We start from the raw sequence: 27,302 nt of genomic DNA on the forward strand, positions 1-27,302 counted from the left end.
AGTGTAATCCAGCTGATAAACTCCCCCATCGATATTTATTTAATTACAGTGTGGTCTGCATATACTGGGCCTTTGCAGTAAATAACCAGTAGCAGCAGCAGATATTGAAAATAAATGGACTAATTGGTTTCACATACAAGGAAAAAACAAGTTAACAAACATTTTTTTGACATGGACGTGGGCAACTAGCTCTAAAAAGAAGAAAATTGGTTGCGAAACATATCACATCTGTTATTGGGAAATGTTTTAGTTTGAACAAAGAAGAAAAACAATAACTTCTTCTGTTTAATTTGAGTCCTGCAGTTTTTATTGCAGAAACAAAAGTATCACAGTGTTGTTTCAACACAGATTCTGCCCTAATATGAGATATGACAGCACAGCATGTTTTCATATTCATGTATTGCAAAGTGACTGTGAGCGCCTCTCATTTGTGTTGCCCTCACAGCACCAGAAGTCTTGTATTTGATTGTTTAGTGTTTCTCATTTACATCTGCTATTCCAGGCAAATTTCACCTAATGTAAAGTTTGTATAGTTTTCCTAGGAATTTTCTCCAAAATCTGTAGATTGTCACATCAAAATAAGCCTTTTTAATGTGATTTATGACAGTGAATGAATGAGTCTTTGGGTTTTGGACTGCTGGTTGAATTAAAGGAAGAATTCGAAGATGTTACTTTGGGTTCTGGGAAATTGTGATGAGTACATTTGGATTAATATACAATGAAAACAATCACTAGACATAGCTCTAGTCTGTACATTTTTGACATAAATGACAAAGATCTCTCTGTTTTGAAACTTGAAGCTGTTAAAGCTGTCACAACCGACGAGACGAGCTGTTAAATCTTATTTTCACTGGCTCTCATGTGACCTTTCTGCTGGTAGCAATGGACCAAATAATGGTTCATGAACGCTGTCAACTGACGAGGCCTGGCAGGAGAGCAGATTTTTGTATGCTTTTGTACATTTTGTCCAAAGTGAATATTTTTACTCTCTTCTACAGAGTTTATTTTCAAGGATTTAAATCAGACGGATGAGTGTTTCAGTGAAATTAAACAAATTCCAACTCCAGACCTGAATTTTAATTGTTAGCTTTGGGCTCTGTGCTGAATATATGCGACTAAAAATGGGTATTTATTTGGTATTTGTCCTCTTTATAGACTTCTTTGTAGACTCATAACTGTTATGAATAGATGGATAGTAAGAGTTTTAGTCTGCGAGTCTGCGAATCCCATCGCTTCACATCACTTTATCCAGCTGTTGGTAACCCATCACCTCCATGGTCAAGTGAGGACTTTTGTGGAGGAGGCAGAAACCCAGCTGTCGGTTCCCCTGCCTACAGCCTTGGCTGCAGAAGGTCACTCGGGCTGTGGGTGAGATTAGGTGGCCCTGCTGAAGTTCATTCTGTGAGTGGATGTTTCTGCTCGTGATAAGATAAGATGCCCTCTGCCCACTCTCTTTCTGGTTCTTGATTGCATTTCCACCTGGAGTCATGGGCACATATCGGCCTTCTTGGACACAAGCAGCCTCTTCCTAAGTGCTTAGCCTTTAACAAGGCTGCTTTAGAGGCACACAGTGCGTCAGACTGTAGTCTCATTGACACGATCTGCCCCTGATCTTTCGTGACAGCAGGAGGTGATAATCCTCCAGTGGAAAAAAGAGTTACAGAGGGGATTTAAACATGTTTAACATCCTTGGCCACATTTGGGCAAGGACGCTATCACCTGTGAAAAAGCATGCTCATAGCTCTTTATTATTTACCCTTCAGCAACACAAATCTGAAGCATGAAAACTATTCCTCATTTATGGAGCTGTTTGAAAACAAGGAAAGCGTGGAGGTTTATCTCATCGTGTGGATGATTGAACATGAACTTGAACAACCTCTTCCTTGAAGGAATATTCCATTGAAAATTAGTGTTGATTATCACCTTTAAGGCCTGAAATGTGATTTTAAAAAGAATTCACAGCAGTTAAAGTGGATCCTAACAGCATCCCAGTTTCATGACGAACTTAGACGCCCACACAAACTTCTCAAACTGCTCTTGCAGCATAATTCATTTCTCCTCTGTCCGTCAGCATGCTCAGTTTGTGCCAATCACGCATAGTTTTACTAAAATATGGCTATGCATGCATGCAGCTGGAGTCATTTACTTACACACAATAAAAAGGTGGTCGCTGTCTGAAGTCTAAGGGTTAAGGCTTAAGATGTATTTAGGAAGTTTGGCCCAGGTAAACAATAACCTCTTTGGAAAACATCTCTAGGCCTTTAAGGGGCACCCTCTTAAAGAAATAGTTTGACGTTGTAAGAAGTATGTCTATTTACTTTTGTTTTCAACAGCTGATAGCACTCTTGATAGCATGTCCGTTTAGCACCAACACTTGAAACAGGGAAACAGCTCTGTAAAAGAAAACAGCATCTTAAGTAACAGCTAGTGACATCACAATGGGTCATAGTAACAACAGAAAAACAGAGGTTGGACTTAACTTTACATAACTTAATATATTTGTTTAAACCATAGTTTTCTACGTTATTTCATGTTGAGATGTAGAGAACGAAAGACGAAAGTCAAAAAGTCAAAAAGATAGCGGCTCATTTGTAAACAGCCTCCAACCCCAGGTTGGTCCTGCCAAATCTTTACTGGTTGTATTTGAGACCTTTTTGACTCGACTTGATCTTTATTATTGGGTGAAAAAAAATATGATAAATCTCCACTATTTGACTATTTGATTGCTTCATTAGATTAGTTAATTAGTAGTCTTGAATTCACTAGTGACAGCCCCTCTTAAATTCACAAACACAATATCTTGTTTGTTTAATCCATACAAACATTTTGTAAAAATGAAACATTTGTTGAATGGATCTTATATAAATCGCAGCAAGAAAACAAAAAGTGTATTTTCCAAAATGTTGAACTACTCCTTTAAGTTTAGTCTTTTATTCTATTGGAGGTGTCAGATGTGGGAGCTTGCAAATTGATTTCACTCTCAGTAATTGGTATTTTCCTGTGTTTGCTTTGGCATGTGTATCCTTTGCTTATTTTCAAAGTCAGCGGAGGGGTGGCTGGTCACTGTGATTATGTAGATTTTCTCTTCCTCACCTCTGCTGAAGGGGGAGGATGTGGTGTCTGGGCCACAGAACAGACTGTATTTGGATGTTTTCTACGATGGCCTGCAGCACAGGAGGTGCCTGTGGCTGATCCTCGGCTGTCTGGGTTCAGGGGCTGCTGGAGAACATGATGTGCCCAAGTGACTCCTTACTAAGTGTCTGCAAAGTGAAGCCTTGACCAGGTTGGGAATAAATCTGCTGCTGCACATGGTGTGCAAGGACTAATGTGGACAAAGAGGATCACATGGTCAATTTCAGACAGTTTTATACACACACATCCTGCAGCTGCGATGTGTGAGGCCTGCTTCACATCTCTTTCACATCCATGTGTGAAAGTCGTGGCTTGCAGTTTGTCCATATTTTCAGTAAAGACGTGAGAGCAATGAATTGTTTCCTGCCTGTGCCAGTGAACCCACTCTGTATGGGTATTAACTAAAGGGTATGAACTGTTATCCGCAGAAAGAAATGCACAGCTGGACCTGACTCAGAATACACACTTTGGCTCCTGGCCAATCTCCACACCAAAGCTGAGTTATTAAGTGCAACAGAACACCTTAGTAGTGACTGTGCATAGTGCTTCATCTGGCATATGCTCACATTTACAGGGCACGCAGTCACCATAGAATAACACAGCAGAATGAGAAAATATGCTAATCATTCATTTAAGTCGCCTAAGGCTAGAAGTAGCCACAATAATATTTTGGACCTGGTGATGTAGAAGCCATGTGTTCAAATCTGCTGAGGTAAAAGTTGTACAGCAGTCTGTGCTTTATTAAAAGAGGTTGTAAGAATGTTGAAAGAGTGAGGCTAAAATGGAGCAAGTAATGAATAAGTTACTCTTTCTTTTATTGTTCCTGATGTATCCCAGATAACATGATCTTAAAAACCACTTGTATTTAATACAGGTGCTGCTGATTTAAAATAATAAGTAACAACAGCTGTTACCCTCTTGTGTCAACATCAAATAATGAATTTGGTTCAGCTTAGTTTTGCAAGTGTTTCCTCACAGATATCGAATGACTAAAAGCAAGTATGGCTTCCCAACAACTGCGCTCAAGTACAACATTTCATTCCCCAGTTACTGTCCATAATGCCCACGAGAGAGCAGGTGAATATATTCTTATTGTTGAAATACTGCGAACCAGAAAATAGTGCCCTACAGATACTGGATTTTTGGGGCCAATAATACTTATGTGAATATCGGCCAACCAATATATCGGTTGGGCTCTACTAGAAAAACAAATAACGTGTAAGTTTCCAACAATCATTTCCATGCAGCACCCTGATGGGATCAGAATTTACCTTCCAAAGACATCATAAGCCGTTTAGCTTAGCTTTTACTAAAATGCTTTGTAGCCATGCTAGAGGCACAGCTCCAGGGGTGCGGCGTTGATCTGTCAGTCTGACGGCCAGTTGTCGGTCAGTCCACCACTTAGCTGAAAAATCCATAAACTGTTTCGTGGATTGCCATTAAATTTTGTACAGACATTCACGGTTCTCAGATGATGCATCCTGCTGACTTTTGTGATTCAGACTTTTTCTCTTATGCCATCATGAGGTTGACATTTGTGTTTTATAGTGAAGCGTGTCCACTTTACCTTAATTTTCAGTGCTGGCATTAGCATTTAGCTAAAAACACCACTGTGCCTAAGTACAGCCTCACAAACCGACTAGCCTGGCAGTAGACTTGTTACAATGTTAGTCTTGGTAGAAACTGATTTCAGTGGATTGTTCAGGAGAAATGTGTCATTTCCAGAATAGATGTTTATCTTGTTTATATTATGATATAAAATAATGTGAAATGGCAGACTGGTTTTGTCCAATCAGTTAAAGAAGATTTTTATTTTTGTAATATTTCACAATAAGAGCATAACCTGCCCCAGACAATTGCCCACTCAGCATTGACAGACCACTATGAGGTAGATTTGTTGGCTGGCTTTACTGAGCTACTTTGCAATTTCAAACACATAATGTCCTTTTTATCATACTCTGGATTTTTACTCAACGTGTCTTTTAGACAGTGGGCTGTTTGTTTCATAGATTCATAACTCTCCGGTTCCAAAAAATGACCAGCTCTGAAACTGGCTCGGCTGGACAATAATTCTTAACTTCGATAGTGTTATTCACATTTGTCTGAAGTAAAGAGTGATGATTTCTTCAGCTCCCGTGGTCCTAACAGAAGTAACAGAAGCCCCTTCTCTGTTTTATACCCATGGGGGCTTCTGACGGAAAGACAGCCCGGGCTGTGAGGCAGTATCCTGGAATAGAACTAGTTACTGCTCTGGGTTGGCAACTCATAGTTTGCCTGAAGTGCCAAGTTGGCTGTGTGTGTTGGCGGGTGGCGATTTCCTAAAATTATGGCCGAATAATTTTCTCATTTTTACAATATTCAGTTAGATTGTATAAAAAAGATCTAATCTTCTAGAGCAAGAGAGCAAATGAGAGTTACAGTCAGAGTGAGCTACACCGCCAGACCAGACTTGCTGCTCAAGTTTCATCCAAGCTTTAAAGCCCTTGGGATTTGAAGGCAAAATATATTTTCGTCGGTTGACTATTGACCTGAAGGTGTTGGTGTTTTGCCACTTAAGTTCTACCAAAACAATGACCTCATCCTGAAGTGTGCTTTTCTGCTCCCCCTGCTTTGGTTCAACAGTGTAGGTATCAAGTTTGAACATTTTTCCATATGTTCCCCTTTGTCACACACTGAACTGGCCTTTTGCACCCTGCTAACAAGAAACCACCACCACATGTGCGTTAATGCAGAGCTTGGCACTATGGTAGACACCTTGTTCCTCACTTGCTGCAAACTATATAGAGCGTAAGCAACTAAAAAAAGAGGACTGTCTAGGCATACAATCGGGTGATAGTGTAGAACATAAACAAAAGGGGCCCGGTGGTATCTCGAAACGCCCATCTTTCTCTAATCAGCTTAGCCAAAGGCAAACATCAAACACAGCCACTGGCTCTGAATCAGGGTGAGGCAGAGCAGATGATGTTTTATCAGCTGGAATTCGCAGATATCTTCGGCTGTGTGAGTGACTGGCTGGAGGAGCTCACCAGGCACAAGCATCTGGCGAGAGCGCAGTGTCAGATATGAGTGGAGATCACACACAAGACACACTGCACACACAAAGCCAGCAACGTTTTTTATTTCTATGTGCTTTTAGGCTTTTGTGCGGCCTTACGCTGTTATTGAATGCCTTAAAGCTTTTGCTCACTGGGACAATTCCCCCCCCCCAGATTTTATGATAATAACGTCCACATTGAATTGAACTGAACATCTATGAAATGAGATGAGATGGAGAGATGGAGGTCGGGACAGGGGTGTGACGCTTTGACAGCATGCTATGTATGCGACCCACCACCGCCGATTTATAAAGGAGCTAGCAGCAGGTAGCAGCTAACTCAAAGAAAAGCAGCAGTGAGGTTGGGGAACTCCTTTTACCCTCCAAACAAAGGATGAACTCAACTGCCATATAACACGCATGGTAAATAATTGTTATTGCGATGTTATGCCATTGTTTAGGAAACATATGTCAAAGTCACAATAGATGCCAACGCTTAACATGCCACGACCGTCCTGCCTCTTTTGCTTATGGAATAATGGCATGCTATCTAAAATCAGCCCCTGGAGTGGCTTTATTCTGTTCTGCCTTTGTTTGGTACAGCCTAACAAAAATAAAAAAACAATGTAAAGAAGAGTCTGTCATCGTGGCAGTATAGCACAATGTATGTAGTCTGTAATCAGAGTATCATAGGAAGCGCTCAAATCACAATTTAGACTTAGGCTCCAGCTGATTAACAGCCTGTGTGGCTGGTGTAATTGAGGTATTATTACAAACTTTTATTTTCTCCTGCCTGCACATATATCACCAATGAAAATACAGTATCAACATCATCAGTTGAAACTAAAAATTGCAGAACACCGGGGAACACTACCACTGCAGAAAAATGGATTTACGTTCGACTTAATCTAATCAGAGTGTAATCATGCTCCTTCCTCCTGACCCGGTCCCCCCGCCTCCATGCTGTGTTATTTTCTCCAACATGTCCTGCCATTCTGCCATATCACAGAAAGATTGCTATCCAGAGGTCCCGCCTCACTTTGACGTCTTTTCAGGCCTCTTTGCAGCTCGGTGCAGAGCTGAGTGCAGACTGATTACCATCACAGTTCGGGGAAAAGGCTCCAGGTAGCATCTCCATCGCAGTCAAATATGTGGGTGGCACTGATAAGAGCGGTCAACAGGTCTTGGTCCGCCTCCCCTCCATCATTTAGCTCCTTTGCCCTGGCTTCTCTCTGTACACCCTCAGTGATCCAGAAAGAACCAAGATCCAGACAGACAAGACACACGCACATACACACACATCAGATAACGGTGTATGATTGGTCCCAGGCAGTGTGCCTTTCTCCTTATTGAAGCCACGACTTTTCAGTTCCTAGCCAGCCCTCGTTTGTTTGCAACGTTTACAATGTTCCAGGCTCCTTGGATATTGATCTATTTTAACCCTCACTGAGTCCCATTTAAAACATGCCAGCCAGTCATTGTTATTCAGAATGTCTCTGCTTCATGTCATTGACTGCGATTGTTATTTCCTGGGAGGGAGAGTGTGTTTCTAGATAAGTCTTACTTTTTGCCTAATTAAAGGATGTTTGGGGTTTTCACTGAATCAGCAGGGATCACCGGGCGCTTAATTAGCTCTGTCAATAAAGGAAACTGCAAGGACACTGAGCCACCCTGATACTGAGCTCTGACTGCAGGGTGTCAGTGTTTGTCTGTGAAAGTATCACATTACAGTGTTCATGCGGAGTGTTTTATGCAACACTTTTTGAAACTTAGTGTGATTTAATTGGCTTGAAAGGTCATGAAATTGCAACCACATGGTCGAGACAGGACAAACAAATCAGCCTTTACAATTACACTGTCAAAGGGATCGGCACGTTCTAAATCTAACCATGGGGCTTAGTTGTACTACAAAGGATTGTATATGATTATTGTCATTTGGGTTTTTGTTCCAGCTGGCATTGTGTTTGTTGTTGAAGTTGATTTAGAGCCTAAAGTTGAAGCTGTATTGTTTTCTTTTCAACATTTCCATTGTTTACACACGCTACTAACACTAATGGTATGCTCTGTGACGGGCTTTGCTTATCCTGCTACAGCTGTCGTCCCTTGTGTGGAGTGTAGTTTCAGTAACACGATAGGTCTCCATCCCTGGTTGCTGGCAAATGCGCCCTATAACTGTAATGGACCCTGGACCTCCAAATCCCTGTGCCAGCCTCCTGATAATCAATCAGATGTGGCCTCCTATCCCCGGCGGACCCTCTCCGCAGGGTCCGATAAAGGTAGCAGCACCAGGGACAACTCAGCGCCACCTGATCCCTGCAAACACCATTAGAGGCACTGGTGTTTCTGCACCTCTTCTCTCCACACCCTGGCTGTGTAACAGGGTCTGTTGCTATGCGTACCAGTCTCACCAAACTTTATGACGGCAACACTGCGGGCAGAGATGCACGCCAGCTGCTGTTGAATCCTCATCATCGCTTCGATGGCGCAACACAGCTCTGTCAGAGCTGATAGAGCTCGGTATTATCTCTGTTTACCTGCTAAACCTTTTTAAACAGCAGATGGTTACCACAGTTTTCTCTTTTTCAGCGTCATCGCCGCTTGGCACTTCCTCTCCTTAGCGCTCTGTTTGTGTTTATGTGTTCAGGTGACTCACGTCTTCTGGAAATGTTTCTGTCTGGGTTTAATTTCCTCGTCTTTTACAACTCTCTCCCTCACTCTCGTTCTTCATCTGTCTGCCTCTTCCATCTCTCAAAGCCAGGGCCTCAAAGCCAAGCCAGGTATGATTATATCTTGGTTGTTGTTATTCTCGGAGGAGCAATGCACACGCTTTTTCCAGAGTCTGGACTGAGGAAGACGCAAATATGCAAAAAAAAAAAGAAAGCTAAAAAGAGCAGTGAGTTCTGAGTCTCTGACCTGCTTGTTTGGATCACCATCCAGTTTGCCTCATAGATAACTTGTTCAGTAATTTCTTCCATTTTCTCGTCTCAGAGGGACTTTTTAATGATTTTCGCAGCACTTTCATGGACCACATCGCTAAACACTCATTTGTGTTGCTCTCCTCCAGGGTTACATCTGTGGAGGACTGATAATTAGGCTTTGATGCTTCATGTTTGCTGGCGATGTCTCTTGTTAAATGCTTCATGCAGCATCACAGTGACGAGTCTTTGAACGCTGAGCATCTGCCAGAAAATGAAAATCACTTTTTGCTGGATAGAATAGATCTCTTTTGAGGGAGACGGGAGTCTGGCATGCAGTTGGCTCAGTGAAGCATTGAGTGTGTGGATGTGAGGGAGATATATAGATCTTTGTTTCTTATATCTTTCCCACTGACACGATAATTACCATTTGTCTGACCAATATGGCAATTTGAATTGTGATTAGTATCTGTGAAATAAATTGCATGGTTGTATTTTGTGGTCTGAGTATCACTGAGCAAGATAATATGCAACTGTTGAGTTTTCATTCTTGATCTTGGAAACAGCAACTGACAAAACAACCTCAGTTAAAGATTAAATTGGTAGCTTGTTCTGGACCTTTTGACTACAGCACATAATCTTCATCTGCAGGAGTTTGCCCAGTTTTCATGAAATTGAGCACTGTAAAGCAAAAAATGTTCTCTTGACTGTAGCTGCTTGAGCTAAAGGTTGCTTCACAAGGCTGCTCCACAGCACCAATCCTGGAGGAAAGAGATTTTTAAGGTCAAAAAGATACAATGTACTTTTAAAGTGTAACTGGAAGATTTGGAGTATTGTTCCCTATCGACCAGCTGTTGGTACTTTGCTCTAACAAGCCACAGTAGCTTGTGAGGCAATCACTGAACTTCACATTCAACTACTTAACGAGCTATCTCGGTGATCACCTGCATTTTTTATCTAGACTCAGACTCACCCATCTGTTGGTCTTTTTGAACAGCTAAAAACACAGTTAAGTCTTTATCTCTGTCTTTTTTCTCTACTATCTTGAGCGCAGATAGTCGAGACACAGGCATGCAAAGAGCACATCAACCAGACTTCTGTAACAAAATAAGAAGAAAGAAACAAAGTCAAGTGGTAGTAATGCTGTACTATAACAGTCAGAAATGTCATTGATCAACTTCAGGAACTAACATTGAAGTTAAGGTTGGGAACACTGGGGAAACCAGCAAGTATGAGCTGCATTTTGTCCCTCTGAAGCCACTCCCCATTGTTGTCATCGCCAAGCATATCCAACTACCTTATGTCTCATTCACATGTAAGAAAAAGCCTGACATGATAAAATAATGAACATAGCTATTGTTAGTCCTCACTGCTGTCAAGCTAGCATGCTAGCATTTGGGAAATTTTGGCTGCAAATTCTGCCATTCCTGGTCAACTAGCTCGCTAATGGCTTTAGCAATACAGCCGGCTAGCCTTGTGGAAGACTCAGGTCATAATGTCTTTTGTCCTTTCTTTTGTTCAGAGCTTTTTCAAACTACAACTGACTAACTTAACATTTGCTGGTAATGGTATCAGGCAAAATCCACAGTTGCCAAATAACTGTTTCAACTCTTACCACATTTTAAGATACTGTTCATAATTTGTGATAGGACAGATTTCGAAATTGTTTCAAAATTCATCCTGACTCACAGTGTGGAAATAATCAGTATAGCAGAGAGAAATGTGGAAAATGTGTTTAACTCTGTTCAGTGTTACTCTGTCTGGTAAAGCACCCGTGGCAGACCATCACAGGAACGATTGACTTTGTCCTTAAAAGAGTAGAGTATTGTTTGTTGATGTTGCTGTTGATTTGTGGTTCGATTTGTGTAGCAAAAAATGCACTGTACCAGAACAGTGGTAATGGTTTCTATTAACGATGGAGATCTTTGTCTTGATGAAATACATGCTATAACCGCTTTCAAACAAATTATTGCTATGAATGGTCCCTTCAGTTTTTCATGGTTCTAACTCATTCAAACACTCTTAATATTAAACTGTCAACTCAGTTTTACAATCTCCATCATTGTAATTACAGATAATTCGTTCCATTATTAGCCTCAGTGGAAGTACAAAGGCTCTATTTATTGAGAAGAGCGAGGAGCCAATATCTTTGCGAGCTGTGACTGATTAAGTTACTGTTCGGCTCGTTGTATCATATAATGTGAATCCTTGTGGGTTGAATTAGTAATTTACAGTCCTTTACTGCTGACACGCAGGATGGGGTTAATGCGATTAGTCTGGGAATACAGCGGGAAGGAAGTTTAAAGAAGAGCGTCACATAGACCACCATACCCTCAAGAGTATCACTTCTCATCCCTCTGAGTTAGCTTTGGTTATCACAGTATTTCAAAAGTTTAGCTAATCTGTTCAGAGGAAGATTGAAATCCAGACCCTTTCCTCAGATGACTCTGAGGTCAGTGCATGCTCAGGCCATGAACCACCTGACAAGATTTCGGTCCAAATGGTCCAGACAGGTCCAACACTGAACCGAGATCACAACAGTTTAGGTCCCAAAACATCAACAACGACTTTGTTTTTCCCATCTGACTACCAGACTGTGAAAATCTATTTTAATGGCCGCCTGAGAACCAAAGGCATAGTTGCATGCTGTAGAGATGGTAACAGAGACCCGCCACTTACTATTTTTTTCCTCTGTTAACAAAGACTCCACTGTGTGAAAGTTCAGATCCCGCTGAGGGTACATATCAGAGCAAAGCAAGTGCCTTTTAGGGAGAACACAGCATGCCGTCTTTGTGAGTTTATCAGCTAAGTGAGTACATAAACAACCACAACGCCTGATAAAGAAGAACAATCTACAACATTATAGCGCTGCAATCACACCAGGGTGGAAGCCGTATCGCCTGATATTTATAGTTATATTTCGGTAAACATGAGAAAATCAAAGCTTTGACATTGTTGCATTGTAGCTGTGTGAAATGGGATCATGTGACATACTGTGATCTTGTATTGACTGTTCTTTGTTTATGCCCTCATATCTTCCTCAGTATGATGTCTGTTGTTCCTTCATGACTCAAATCCTTTTTTTTTTTCATTGCTATACCAGGTTGAGCTGCATCTGAAACCCATCCAGTCTTTGCTGCGCCACCAGAAGCCACTGGCCTTCGTGCTCAACTCCCCCCAGCCACTGATCTGGAAGATCAAGACAGAGAACCTAGCCCCGGGCATCAAGCATACCTTTCATGTGAGTCCAGCATCATTAAAAGCCTTTAAATCCTACTTCCTAATGCTGTGTATTCATTTCCTCACAGGCTCAACCGTAGCCGTTCAGTAGCCTTCCTCTCTGAGAAATATTGAAAGTGGTATAAATTTGCAGCGGAAGCCTTTCCACACTCCACGAGAGGTTTCCCAGGATTTGATCATGATGGCATGCATGCACAGTCACTGAAGCAAGACAATAATCTCTGCCTACGCATTTAAGTTTTGGCTTAGTGCAAGTTTGATTAGTACTGATATTCTTTGGTGTGTGTCCAATGATTCAGTGGGCAATTATTTGAGTGTAGTTGCTGTGTAAGAGTTTTATTTTTTTGGACTATCATCACTTTGCTAAAGCCAAACCAGTATCACCTCCACATCATGGTGTGAAAGGTATTTACCCAATAAGATTGAATGTGCTTTGTCAGCTTTATTCACACTCCATAACCACAGGGTCATATCCCCACTTCCTCCCCCCTCCTCCAAACAGTCCTGTTGATAGCTTGGCAGCTGTTCAAATCTGACAGGGCGTATCCGTATACCACAGAAACCCTAACAAGGGGGAATGTTTGGAAGCAAACACTAAACCACCGAAGCTTTGCTGAGGAAGGAGTTGATCTCTCACCTTCAGATGTTTGCTGAAATCCTGGATTATATTCAAAATAGTTTGTAAATAAAGATCGTCTCAATAGTTGCATTTGGTGTCCAATCTGAGGTGCAACAAAGAATTGTAACATCAACATGATTACTTTAGAGTCTACATGTTACATCTGTGACATTCACTGCAGCTAGAAAACGTACTAGAGCACCAGCATCTCAGAACATTATAAATGCTCTCTACGTTAACAAAATAAAGTTGGAAGAAAAACATAAATAATATATAAAATATTATATAACTAAATACTATTTGAATATGAAATATTTTATTTCATAGCCTAATTCTTGCTTTAAATGTTTTCAGAAACACATTTCGATGTGCTGTTCACCTGTGATATTGTTGAAAACCGACACGGAAAGTACAGAGAGGGACTCACATGCACTAACATGCACATGACGTCATCAACTGTTCAGGACACCATCACTCTGCTATATGTTTTTGTAGCAAGTAGATGTTCACGGCCATATTAATGTTCTAATTCTCATGTATTTAAAGTCGTCAACAACATCAAAATAACTCAGCAGAGGTCTGTGATGGGACGCGGGTACATATGGGGGAGGAAGAGACGATGTTTTGGTGAAGGGCGTCCCAGTGTAGTTGGAGCCTGGTCCCCTGGAGAGCCAGCCATATTTAGTAAAGGTACCATGGGGCCTCACTGGGAAACTTAATAAAAATGTAAAAACGGACTGCTTCAGTGCCCTCGTTCAAAGGCCGTGTATCACACGAGAAAACTGTAGTAAGATGAGACCCAGAAGCCTCGGCCTTGGCTTAACTATACAATATTGCGATGAAAACTTTTTTTCGCCCTTCTTATGCTCCGAGGGCTTTTCTGTATTTTGAGGCTTCCCAGAAGTAATCTTTTTCAATTGTAAGTTAACACCACAGCATTCTGCAAGAATGCAGTATCAGGTACACAAATTTTTTCCATATGTGGTCCGGTGTTTTCCTGCTTACTTCTCATGAGCAAAACATCCTGCCGTGAAAGCCAGTGTGACACGGAGAAAGAAATTCATGTATTACAAAATCCTTGTGTTATGCACAGGCTCATCTATACACATGCACATACACGCGCACACACACACACACCCACACACACACACACACACACACACACACACACACACACACACACACACACACACACTTATTATATAAAGAGCCTTGTGTTCCACTTACATATTCTCAGTGTCCCCGCCCCTTTGACATTTACAACAGCCAGATTATTAATATGTGCATTCTCGGCCATACAAAACTTTTTAAGCCTTATCTGACATCACTTTCACCGAGCTGACATATTCATAAATCATCGCCTTTGCATTTGGAGTGATTACTTTACACTAAAGATTGTTGTGTTGTTTAAGGACACGGTTGTTTTCTACTCATTTCTTTAGAGAAATTAGAGAAAAATACCCTGTAAAATTGAATAACGAGTACGTTAAGTGAACAGGAATGCGCCAAAAATCTTTTTATAGTTTCACTGTGCGTGAGTGAAGACATGAGGCGGGTGCAAAATACTCCTTTAAAGTATTTTCTCTCTAGTAATGTTCTCATGTCCTGGAGATGGATGTGCATCTGTTTTCTAAAGCTGTAATAATGTGTGGCTCGTGAGATGGGTGTTTTCTGTAGAGACCAGCAGGTCAGCATCACAGTAAATGTCTCCCCTTGTCAGTGGTGGCAGACAGAAAACAGCTGACAACCATCACTAAAGCATACAGTCCAGGAAGAGCTGTTGTTGAGTGTCTAATGATGTTGGATATTCTGCAGAGCAAGGAGTTTCCCTTCTTCTTAATCTCGTATGAAATAGAGGCTGCTCTGGATGTACTGTTAAAATGATAAGATACATCTCTGTATTAGAGGAGTATGTCTTCGGATTAATCCTCCGATTAATTTACAGTAGCTGCTACACATGCTCAGCTATCCATCTGACTGGAGCCAAAATGTTATTCTCTGAGACAAAACTGAGGCATTCACTTTCTCTAACTGCCTTTCAGCATGTTACTCGTCTGACACATAATTGAAGTTTTTCAAGTGGGGCGAGAAGAGATAAAGGGATTGTTAAAAGTGAAGGAGGCCCTGCAGTCAGACAAGCTGAGCTAATGGTTTTGACTGACTGTGGGGACCCCCCCCCCATTTAGGTGTTAAGTATTTTGTGTTTGAGTGACAGCACTGAGCCGCTGGCACTGCAAGCTGTTGGTATCTTATCCACCAGCCTGACTGAACTGGCTGTAACCCAGAGGAGTCCCAGACTCTGCTCCTCTTCTCAGGTTTTCTCCACAGTGACACCTCCTTAACATGCCACACAACACAAACACCACCAGCCTGCTGCTCAATGTTAAGATTCACTCTTTTCTTCAGGAATGAATTCCAATTGACCGTTCCCCTAAGCCCTGCCACCTTAAGTTACTGTCACCATGCCTTGTATTGCACATATGTTTACAGTTATAACTGGCGTATTTAATTCAAAGTACGTTTTCAAAGTATGGGTCCTCGGTTTCAGTCAGAGACAGCTGTTACTGGCAGATTTAATAGCTGTAGCTACCTAGCTAATTAAGCTAACATTAGCCACAGTTGGGTAAAAAAGCCATCTCAGCCTTTTAGTGTTTCAAGCGTTGACTGTATAAATTCTAGATGAAGCTTTGAGTTTTGAGAAATAAAGCCAGTGCAGAAGTACCTTAAACCTGCATTATTTCTAATGGCCAACACAGAAACAACATAGTTTTGTATTGCAATGTAGAGCTAATTAGTCACAGTATTATCAGTAAATTAGCATAACCTTGTACTTAAATTAACTACTTAATAACTACATTAATGTTTTCTCATTTTACATGAGAGAGAAGGCCATCAGGACGAGGACAAGCCAACGTGTTTCGCAAATATAGTTTGGGTTGGCTGCGGTTGCTGCAGTGTAAACTTAGCTAAATCCAATAAGGAGCAGGACGGAGCTGCTAACATCTCCAAACTCTGATCGCATCCTGGAACGGCTTTGCCTAGTTAGTTTTACATGCAACAATCAAAGATTACGTGAGAGCCAATAAACACAGTGTTTAATCCATTCCTTACGCTTTTACTAAACTATTATTGAACAATGGTTTAGGTGAGGGGTTAGGCGAACAGTCAATAAAATTAAACACTCGCATCAGGCCACACAAGGACATATGTTCCACGACCGCAGATGCAGAAATCTCAGCGTCACCGTGCCAGTTCTCACACTTTCTGATCCGTGCCTCTCAGGTGGAGAAGCTGCTGTGCCGAGAGCTTACACTCACAGAGTCGAATAAAAAAAAAAAAAGGTTTTGAGCTTAACACTTAAGAACAGAAACCCTCTGCCAGACCTCCCTCACACTGCCTTTCCATTGGAGAGGCTGTTTCCTGGGACTAATTGGACTCTGAATCCATCCTGCCAGTCCTTGTTTCCTGGTCTCTTCCAGCGCTCTGGGCTCCGTGGACACAGATGGGCTGCCTGGAAAAGCTTCAGAGACGCTGAGCACACTGTTGCTGTTGGCCACTGGACGCTGGCCTTCTTTTTAAAATGCCAGAATCCAGACTTTTATTGTAAAACATGCTCTCTGCAGTGCTCCATGTCAGTCAGCAGCAGGCAGGAATCATTATGCGTCTTAAATGACATGTAATGTGAATTTTGAAATCGAGCCAAATTTTATTTTACCAAGGGACACTAGCATACCAAGTGAGACACATGTGCAGAGCGTACTGTGTTGACTTTGTGGCCAAATGTATATGTTTCTTTTTGGGGTTTAGGGGAGGAGGGCTGAGTTGCATCTCTGCTTGAAAGGCCTCATCTGGATCACATGTTTTATGACTTGATGGAACAACACTGTAGTTTTGCTGTTGGCTTGTGTTACCTATTGTTTGTTTGCCAAGCTTCGCCTTTCACTCCTGTACTTCTTTCATTAGTTGAAGGCTTGTAGTATGAGTTCTTTCACTCTCACACACGAGCGCTCTCCTCACTGTAACTGTTAATGGAAACCATGGGCAGCCACTATTGGTTTTTATTTGGAGACAGGAATGGGAGAGAAACGCTCCAGAGTGGTGCTGAGACATATGGTATTGTTTTCTCGTCAACACGGCCTGCCAGTTCACAGGAACACGCGCACATTTGCAGCGAGCGGCACGATCTGCTGCACATATCCCATCAAGACAGCCTAGACCTAATCAGCCACAAAAGCATTTATCACTTCATATCACCAGAGAGTCATTGCATTCTCATATTATCTATCATCCCCTCTCCGAGCTTGCCATCATCCTCATCTGTTTGCAACACCTCCTAATTTCCAAACAGCCTTTTGCGATCTCCCAGGCTCGGGGTGTTGCTCAATGCGAGGATTACAGCTCTATGATAATTGATCTCAAACATTTGGCATGCCTGTTCCTTGTTATTGCACACATGGCTGTAATATGTTGATGCTTATAGGCAGAAAGGGCCGGAAATATACTGTTTGATGTTTTGGATCACGTCGACACTGGCAGATGTGCTTTTATCTCAAAAGACAATGAAATGTTGTGCTATCTTACAGTTTAAAAGTGCATTACAGTAGAGCTTTAAACATATATAATACTGAACCTACTGATTTTCATATTAGTAAAGACAGCTGTTGAGAACACTGTTTGAGTTGTTGAAGTAACATGCCCGCCTGCAAATACCATTACAAACACAAGTACACGAGTTTCTACCATTATGTACATGAAAGCAGGAGCTTCAGTCTCCATGGTATGTAGCTAACTTCTCCTACATTCTTTGTTTGCACTCAACTGCCAAGTCTGAGGAATTCCTCTAAAGTCGAGGTAATCTCCTGTGTTCATGTATTTTCAACTTCAGAACACATTACAAGGCTTTCACAGCTAACCAAATCTAACTTCAGGGCAGTTTTTGGCTGCAACAGATACAGATTGCTTTATAAGAGATGGGCTCTATTTTCATTTATTGTGAGGTTATGCTTTACTTGGCAGTACGCTGCCACTTGCAGTTCATAGGAACTGGATAGACACCAGACCTTTGCTGCAAACACTGGTCTATCATAACTCCCAACATGAATCCTTTTTCTAGAATTTTCTGATGCAAGAAGATGTATATAATCATAGAAGGTATCCATTTTGTGCCAGCAGTGCTAAAAAGCAAGCAGGATTTTTTTTATTGGTTAATTGTTCATTGACAGCGCGCAATTAAAAGTAATTGCACCAGAGTTAGGGAGCAGCTAATTTGCATCTGTTGCCAGGATTTTTTCAGAGGTGTGAGTGTGAGCCTGGAGTCTGCCCTGAGCAGAAGGGAACATGATCCACTGAAAACATGGAGGGTGTTTCTGCCTCCACAATCTGCAGACAGTGCATTTTTATTCACTTGTATCAATTATTATCTGTTGTCATTGTGCATAGCAACAGTATCCTGCACCCTGAGCTCATGCCTTCACTGACCAGCAGCAGCTCTGGGCCTATATTCTATCATGGGTCAGGTCAGCTGTATATGTGTATATTAATGGGTTGAGTCCTGAGCTGATGTAGAGATAATTGCAGAAAACAAATTGGTTCACGCTGAGAGATGGACTCTGCCCCGGAGATCCAAAAAACAGCCTCACTTTTGTGAACCATTTGTGTGTAAATATTTCCAATTACATGTTTTATTTGTTTCTCTGACGGATCATTTTGCGGTGTTACCGATATGAATATGTTTCCACGTGCGTTAGCCATAATCACAAATATTTATAAACACGACAGAAAGTTAGAAATGCAAAATGGAAATTCACTGTAATAATCCTCTTGACATGACAGGAAAGTCGCAGCTGTGATGATTTTGCCCGTCAAACTTTGAATCTTTGAGTAAATGTTTTCCAGTCCGATGTTTAGACGAACGCAGAACATTATTTACCTTTAGATCGTGACCCATCCTGTCACCGTTATACCAAATATTCAAATATTTAATAAAGTTACCGAGGCTGTGTCATCGCTTGGTAAATTACATCCCTCTCAAAGCAGTGACTGTAAATGAAGAACACATCGTTCCTGTTGCTGTGTGATGAAGATGAAGTGTTTAATCAACTGCACGGAAAAGATTTAATATGCTGCAAGCTTTTTTGGGCAGCTCATCAAGTATATATATAGTATTCACCAGTATGAACGTCTGACGGAGCTCCTGCTTAAAATCCTCCTCAATCACATTACATGTAATAATTGCATTATGATGTGCTTATGAATCTGCAATTCATATGTACATTGCACCTCTTTAAGTGTGTTGCACAACAAAACAAAAACAAACTCAAATAAACCAAACTCAACATAAATGAAAGGTGTTTAGTGATTCTGGAGACGACGTGTCGTGGCTCTTCTGCCAACTGACGCCGCCAAAATTGCCATCGTCTGCATTTGCTGGGCATGTTTTAATGCAAATGCAATTTCATGCAAAAACGAGCATCAACAGTGTTGCTGCGCCACCTATTCAGTATAAACACAGCCTCGGCTATGCCTCTCTTACCATCTTGGTTCAAACGCGCTCATTTTATGCCAGGAAATTAACAAACAGGCGTGGATGCAAGATAGATTTGCACGGCAGGAAAATTGCATAAAAACAGCATTTTCTCTCGCCCTGGCTTTGCGCCTGCAGGAAAATAGAGCTCTTTTTTTTGTCTGTCAACTGGGCATGCAGCAGGGGAGGCAGAGAGTGAGGGAGAGAGAGTTTGTTAAAGCCCAGAGTGGGTCCCTCACTTCCCTGTTTCAAATTCCTGAGGTTTTCAGTGCTCTGGAAGGCCTGGAGCTAATTTGGCTTTCAGGCTTTCCCCTCTAATTCTTTGCGACTAATTACAGTCGTATTCCCGCAATTAAACTGATAAACTCTGCTGAGCTTGGCAGGGTTGGCGAAGAAACCCCAGCCCCTCCTCTCTGGCTCAGGGAACCACCTCTTCGCCATCTTTCTTTTCTGTTACTTCTCGTCATAGTAAACACACTAAAAATAAAATCAACCTGAATTCTTCGACAGTGTCTGTCTCTTAGACTCCAGTATTTACTGCCTCTGGTGACAATGCCAGGAACACCAAGAGGAGCGTCCAGAGGTCAGACAGATGTTGAGCATGAGGGGATTGCAATAGTTATGTCTGAAAAACCTAAACACCCCGAAGGGATATGATTCTATTATCATTAAAGTATGATTGCAATTTAGGGACAGCTTCATAACATCATCACGAAGAAGTCGTCTTACGTATTCAGCTTGGATTCAGATGGATTTAATGTTTTAATTGGGCCTGCCAGCACCGTCTCAGCTCATGCATACAGATAGGATACCTAGGGAGGAAGAAAAACAAGCACGGAAATAAAATGAGGTAGGCTGTCTAGACCGTGTGCTCTGACTCTTTTGGTTGTTGGGTACGTTTTTTTCAGCACATGTGAATGTTTATCTCCTCTGAAATGAAGCATATGGGCTGAGCTCCATTAAGTGCCAAAGGGGTGGTCCCTCCTCACCAGGCTGGGCCAGTACTCTGTCAAACGCCAATCAGCACTTCTTTGCCCTCCATTTATTTAAGCCGTCTCCCTCATTTTTGTCTGTTTTTGACAGCTGGAATCAGCATAGCAACCACCAGCTTGTATCACTTTGGTATTTTGGGGATGTACGATGTGCAAAAACATATTTTCCAGGTCAAAAATGTGCTGAATATATTAAAAAACGTTTTATTAATGCTAACAGTTTAATGCCCAAGCACTGGCATGTGCCTTCGACATTGGTGTGTGTGTTTTTAACTGCTTTTTACCTACTAACCTTCCTCTCTGTTGTGTGTCAGTCTCTCTGTGTCCTTTCCGTTGTGGCTGTTTTCGAAGCAGACCTACACATTTGCGATGACGCACTACAACGCAGTCCACTGTTTAAACACTGGAAACCAGACACCCTATTGTGTAGAGGAACATGTGTAAAAATACGCTGAGCATATTTGCAGGAGCTTTGAAATAACGGTTGGGATGGAGTGTGAAGGATGGGTTTCACCAATGTTTGGAAAGCAGGTTTAATTTTGGAAAAGGCTGAGCTCTTTTTTCAGTCCGCCTGCAGGTTCTTCATTTTATAATCACAGGGATGAGCGTATCCTACTGGTCTAAACTCTTAAAAGTCATACTGTTAAGTGAAATGCAAAATATTTGATAAATAATTGTGTTTTTCTGTCCTCTAATGCTCCTGTCTTTTCCTCCCTCCAGGTACCTGAAGGCTCAGAGGTCCACTTTCAGCCAGGAAACTTCTCCCTCCTCTGCCAGATCCAGAAGGAGACCCTTCCCCACGGCAGTGAGCACCTCCTCAACTGGGCCCAGAGGAAGTACAGCGCCGTCACCTCCTTCTCTGAGCTCAGGATGACTCAAGACATCTACATCAAAGTCGGAGAAGGTGTGTACTAGATTCCCTAAATTCCCAACATAGCTCTAGGCCCCAAGGCAGGCCTCCATGTCCCACCTTTAGCTCCCATAACTTAACTTAGCTTTTGTGTTTGAACAGTTTTACATGCACTACTCCGAAAAAATGTTTTCCTTCCCTCAATAGGCATCTCACCCTTTTACACTATTTAACAGGCTACCTGTGGTAATTCTGAGTTGTTGCTCCTCAAGAACTCCAGAAAAATAAAGAGAGTGCACAGGCTACAGTTTGAATTTGTGTATTTTGGCTAAAGGCTTTTATTAGAGGTTAAACAGTGACTTTATTAATCATTAAATCCACTGACAAAAACTTAATGGGTAACAATTTTGAGAATTAGTCAATCATTAAATACATTTTTCAAGCACAATGTTTAAATTTCCTTGAATCCAGCTTCTCCAATGTTAGGATTTGCTCCTTTTTCTCCTTTAATGTGGGTTTTGGCAGACAAGTGATGCAAGTCCCGAGTCATTTTTTCTCAGGCAAGCCATGGCAAGACAAGTCACAGTTTGTGTTAGGTAAAGTCAAGTTGAGTCACTTTTTCACCCTCAAGATACAACAGTCTTACCTGCAGTATCTTTATAAAAGAGAAAAATAATATCCGTTTACTGATATTTTTTGCCTATTTATCTCACCTGTTCAAGAAGTATGACGCCTGTTTGGAGAATATCTCAGTTATGACCACATTCAGTTCTTCCATGTACAATAAGGATGATGACTGACAGGGTTGTCTTCTCTATTCTCAGACCTTTGTAATGTCAACACTGCAACATTAAACTTTCTAAAAACTATTTAAGATGAAATATTTAAACGTCATTCAAGTCATGAATCTTAAATTTTCAAGTCCAAGTTGAGTCTCAAATCAAGTTGTAAGTCATCAAAACGGTGACTTGAGTCCAAAATAAGCAATCTCAAGATGGAAATATTTTTATTCCTTATTTTTATGTCTTAATAAACCAAATGAATAATTGATTTAGTGACAAAGTAATTGGCAGATAATAAATAATGAAAATAATTTCCTGTTGCAATGCTACTTTTTATGTGTGCCATATTTTGCTGCATGTTAACGATCTACTGTGCAGGTGTAGATAAGTTATTTATGAACATAAAAAGACCAGAACAGAACCTATTATTTGCTTCATACTTACACCACAGGTTTCTATAGAGGTGATACTACAGAAATAGGTTAAAAATAATAATATACATGACCACCTAAGACCACCTAACTTAAAGGTGCCTTGTGGAGTTTTTCAGTTATGTTTACATTTAGCATGTCCCAAAACACATTGTGTGTATCAATGAGGTCTAGCAAACATATTTAATTAAAACTCACCACCTTTTCAAATATTCAAGATCGTGCAATATTAACATAAACGCATGCTAACGTGCTGCCAGATGTCCTTGTTCGAACATGCTGTGAGTCTTGAGTCCATTTAAATTCAGTTTCCTATGTGTGGTCACGTGTAATTGTGAGACAAATGTTCAGATGTTGAAGTCATAGAAACTAAAATATGAAGCCAGGACAGTGATTTGAATAAAACTTGGTATTTAAGACTTTGGAAAGGTTACATTTAGATTTAAACAGGCTGGCAGATCACTGACAGTATCATGTCCCTGGATACAAATTTTGAAAATGTCTGTCATTTGTATCGTTTGCTCACAAGTTTTACTTCCATATTTTTCACTTATATGATAAGGCTGCAATAAAAATGCCTAAAAAATGTACATAATGTGGTGAAAGGCGTATACGTTGACCAAATGTGAAGTGGAAAAAGCAGAGGCAAGCAGGAGATCGACTGTGGCTGTTACATTTTTTCAATAAGTGAGGGAAGGTGGGAGTATGTCTGAGGTGAAGAAGCACTGGGAGATTCTCAGGGGAGACTGTGATTGATCTTCACACATGTTTGAGCAGTGGACTTTTCGATTCTTCACTCCACTGGCCACTCCACACACCGAGCAGACGGCACGTCCGACTTCACAATGCATCAGCTCTCAGACAGGACATCTTGTTTTTAATGAGCATCTTTCACTACGCGGACATAAAACAAATCTCACGTCTGGAGACGAATAATGTCTCCACTACTGCCGGTGATAAGTTCTCGCTCTGTGTTGTTAACTACTGTGGAGGACAGAGTGGTTACTCAGCCTTCAAGCGTTTGGCTTGTGTCATTAGGGGGCTGTGGTCTGGCACGAGCCCAGAGTGCCATGATGTTTACTCGGAGCTGTGGATTTCCACTCTTTCACATCATTAGTGGTGTTTCATGAAGATGGACAGATTCTCTCCCTGCTTCCTAACCAGGCCCGCACCAGTGCCACAGGGGTTCCGGAGAGGAAGGTGCCAACCTTCAGTTTACACTTTGTCCGAGGCTCTGTTTGCCAAATAAGGAAGCAGCTGTCTTGTGTTTTCTCTGGGCGCTGAGAAGGGGGCCTAGCTTTTTTATTTCTGAAGGTGCTTTCTTAGCAGTTAACGAATTTATGAAGAATCACAGAAGCGGAGGAAAAAACACTCGAAGGTTTGATTAAATGTGTTTATGAATATTATTGTCCTGTTATTGTGGAGAGATTCTGGTAAAGACGCTTGCTTAGTTTTCCCACCGAAAGAGAAATTTCCCTGTTGATAAGAAGACGGCACATGCCAATCGCAGCATGCCCAACCTCAACCAGCACAGGTCTGGACCTTGTGCCGAGTCAGTGGGAATACCAGCTGCAGGGATGTGTAGAGAAGTGAGCAGGGAAACAGTTCTTCAGCAAACATCCACCCTACTGAAGTCTGTGTGAGCAGGGGCGTGCTGTTCTGTAGCTGACCTCTCGCTCTGACCTCCCTGTGGTGGACGGGTAACAAAAAGCACTTTTTTTTCCTTCGAGGGAGCCAAAATAGCTTCGCAGAACCCCTCCGAAGAGTAACACAAACATCTTTCCACTTTCAGATCCAGTGTTTTCTGACACCTGCAAGATTGATAACAAGTTCCTGTCCCTGAACTACCTGGGCGGCTACGTGGAGCCACAGGCATCAACGGGTTGTGTCCTGTCAGGCCCCGACAAAGACCGAGAAGTCCACATCATCGAGCTGCAAGCCCCCAACTCCAGCAGGTGAGCAGCCAAAGCCGAGAGAACATGTTGTCAGAGTTTATTTTTGAGGTCAAGATGCTCAAACTAATCTCTATGGAGTTTGTTTTGGATGGAAACTAACACGAAGGCTGGGAGGCGGAGGGGTGGGGGGCACTGTTCACTTAGTGGTGTTCTTTTGAGAGAGATATTTCAAAACTGGGCCTCAAAGTTCAGGTTTCCAGATAATCTCCTCACTCCCTCTGAGGAGTGATTATTGTACACCCAGAAGACCTCAAATCTGGGAACGTGTTGGTATCTGTGCTGTATCTCATACTCTGTTGCTATCGGGTCTGTAGTGCATATGTCTGCTTTTTTTCTGGGAATACGTCCAGCTTTTTAATTAGTTGGCCAGACACATGGGGCACGATAGCGCAATGCCGACCAAACCGTCCAAAATTATTTTTTCCCTCTCCTTTTCTGCAGCGCTTTCCAGGTGGATGTCATAGTGGAACTACGGCCTCTGGAGAACGATGGCCGGCTGCGCCGTGACGTCGTCTTGGTGCTCAAGTGCGCCAAGTCTGTCAACTGGGTCATCAAGACCCACAGTGTGATAGGCAAGCTGGATGTTGTGGTAAGCAAGCAGCGTGACAACTGATAAAAGCTTCTCATCCAAGAACATCTTCTTTTTTTCCATCACAGACCTCACCCCTGAGATGTTATATGGTCTTATCACACATCGCAGAGCCTCACAAGTCATGTCACAGACAAGTGAAATGTCATCACTTTGCACTGCTGACCAAAGATGTTGTCACACCAGAATGTGTGTTGAATTGGCGCCTGGTCCCCCCCGCTGCAGGATAGGGTGGGAATAACAGGTTAGGAGGAACTGTGAGATTTCATCGCGGCAGCTCCAGGGACTGTCATCACATTCAGAGAGCCAGGGGCAGCAGTTGAGGGGGCGTCACATACTTTCAGAGGCAAGGCTACTGAGCTGCTTCCCATCAGTCATAATGTGAATTATGAGCAGCGTTTGTTCAGGCACTTTGTTAAGCTGGGAGCTGTTAGGACCTCCTCCGCACACACCATATACAAACACTGGCTAATTACTGCAATATATCAGGGTTTCCTTTACTTAGAAATGTGGTTTTATACTTATCAACCCTGAGTGAGAATTTACAGTTTTGATATTAAATCTTCATTAGCGTTACTTAAGTCTGTCAGGATCCTGAGGAAATACAAGAATATGACACCTACGGAGGAATAGTTGAACCGTAGATCATGTTGATGGAGAACTGGCAGTTATCCAACCGCCGTAACTGCTTCAGAGATGGAAATTTAAACCACATTATGGAACATATATTCCCAAGAATATTTCATTTGTACTTCTGTACCTCCGACCCATTTGCTGTTGTCTCGTGTGCCCCTCTCTGCTGTGAGCTCTGCACTGGTTTCCGTGGGGGTGTGCCCGGGGGTCTGTGTTTCCTCACTGTGTAATGCTGATACCCCTACAGGGCTGCTGCAGCCATGACACTGCAGTTTTGCCAGGCGCGGTGTGTTTGTACAGCTGCCTGGTCAGCGCTGTACAGTAAGTCAGTCAGGTTGTGAGAGTGTAATGCCAGGTCACAGCCCGCGGTACTTACAGAACAGCTCAAATGGGCCCGTAATACAGTACCCACCTCACACTTGCACAACAATAGAGCAGTTTCGGTGAAGAATGCAGATCATTTTTAGATATGCTAGATTGAAGATCCGGACTGAAATAACTCAACATGTTGTAAACATCAGGTTTTGCACATTCACTGCTTTGGTTCATGAGCAAATACCTGCAAAACAGGACATTTCTGTAAACCTCAGCTGTCTACTGCTATAAGCTAAAGCTAACATACTACCATGATAAACTTAGATGGCGACCATGGTGAAAATGACACCTGCTTAACATCAGACAGTCATTGTGAACATGTTAGCCTGCTGACACTTATCACTTCTATCAAAGCACCACTACGCCTAAGTACAGCTCTTACTAACTGGTACATTAAGGCTTCTGCAACTTCTGTTAAAGGACAAGTTCACCCAAAAACCGTTTGTTGTACGGTTTCGGAGAATGCTGCAGCGCTAGTCTGTCGTGAAGCTCTAGAAATGTTTTGTGAACCATAAAATGGTTCCTCTAAAGAGAGCAGTATCACAGCAGGGTTTTGTGTTTGTTTATTGTGGACAAAATGGAAACACTTACTGAAAGGTAATCCGTGCTAATTTTTCCTTCCTATGTGTTTAAACAATTAATACATGCACATCTTAACAAGATATTGAAATGCATAGTGAATGCGTTTAAGTGGCTACTTTAGAGTGGCTTTGAGTGATAAATACACTTTTCACAGTTTGTTTGTGGTCACACTAAACCAGAACCTGTTACAAACAAAACTTGCATGATTGTCAGCGTTACACCGCAGAAGGATGGTCCATCTAAACACAAAGCCATTTACTTCGTTCCCACGTAGCTGACATTTTGACTTTTATTTGACAGCAGTGGTACACAGGGTGCTTTGCTTATGTAACCAGTGTTTGGGAGAGTGTCAGCTCTGTATGCGATATGATAGCCTCGTAAAATCTCGCTCTCGCTCCTGTCAGAAAGTGGGTTTTCCTCAGGGTTGCTCAAGAGACTTGAATGTGTGGGAACTTGGCTGTGAGAGAGAGTCGTTACTCCCTAACACAGGGAGGGTACACAGCAGGGCAGGACATGAGTTTGAGGATCGAACGAACATGTTGGTTTCTCAGCTCTAATTGAAAGATGACACGCCCATTACCTCACGCTCATGCACATGATTCACGCTTGACACAGAATAAGAGCAGGACTGTACTTGAAGTTGACTCATG

General features: G+C 42.0%; 1 protein-coding gene across 3 annotated transcripts in view; it reads left to right on the top strand.

Moving 5' to 3' along the window:
• The window catches only part of tgfbr3 (transforming growth factor, beta receptor III), a 75,546-nt gene that overhangs the window by 25,521 nt on the left and 22,723 nt on the right, over positions 1-27,302 (top strand). For all 3 annotated transcript variants that reach the window (XM_084355797.1, XM_084355796.1, XM_084355798.1), the window contains exons 4-7: positions 12,185-12,322; positions 21,176-21,359; positions 24,311-24,473; positions 24,915-25,062. In XM_084355797.1, the coding sequence (XP_084211923.1) occupies positions 12,185-12,322; positions 21,176-21,359; positions 24,311-24,473; positions 24,915-25,062 (633 nt within the window). The remainder of the gene's footprint in view (positions 1-12,184; positions 12,323-21,175; positions 21,360-24,310; positions 24,474-24,914; positions 25,063-27,302) is intronic.

This window comes from Pagrus pagrus (genome assembly GCF_965226575.1).
Source record: "Pagrus pagrus genome assembly, chromosome: 6".
Lineage (NCBI taxonomy): Eukaryota > Metazoa > Chordata > Actinopteri > Spariformes > Sparidae > Pagrus > Pagrus pagrus.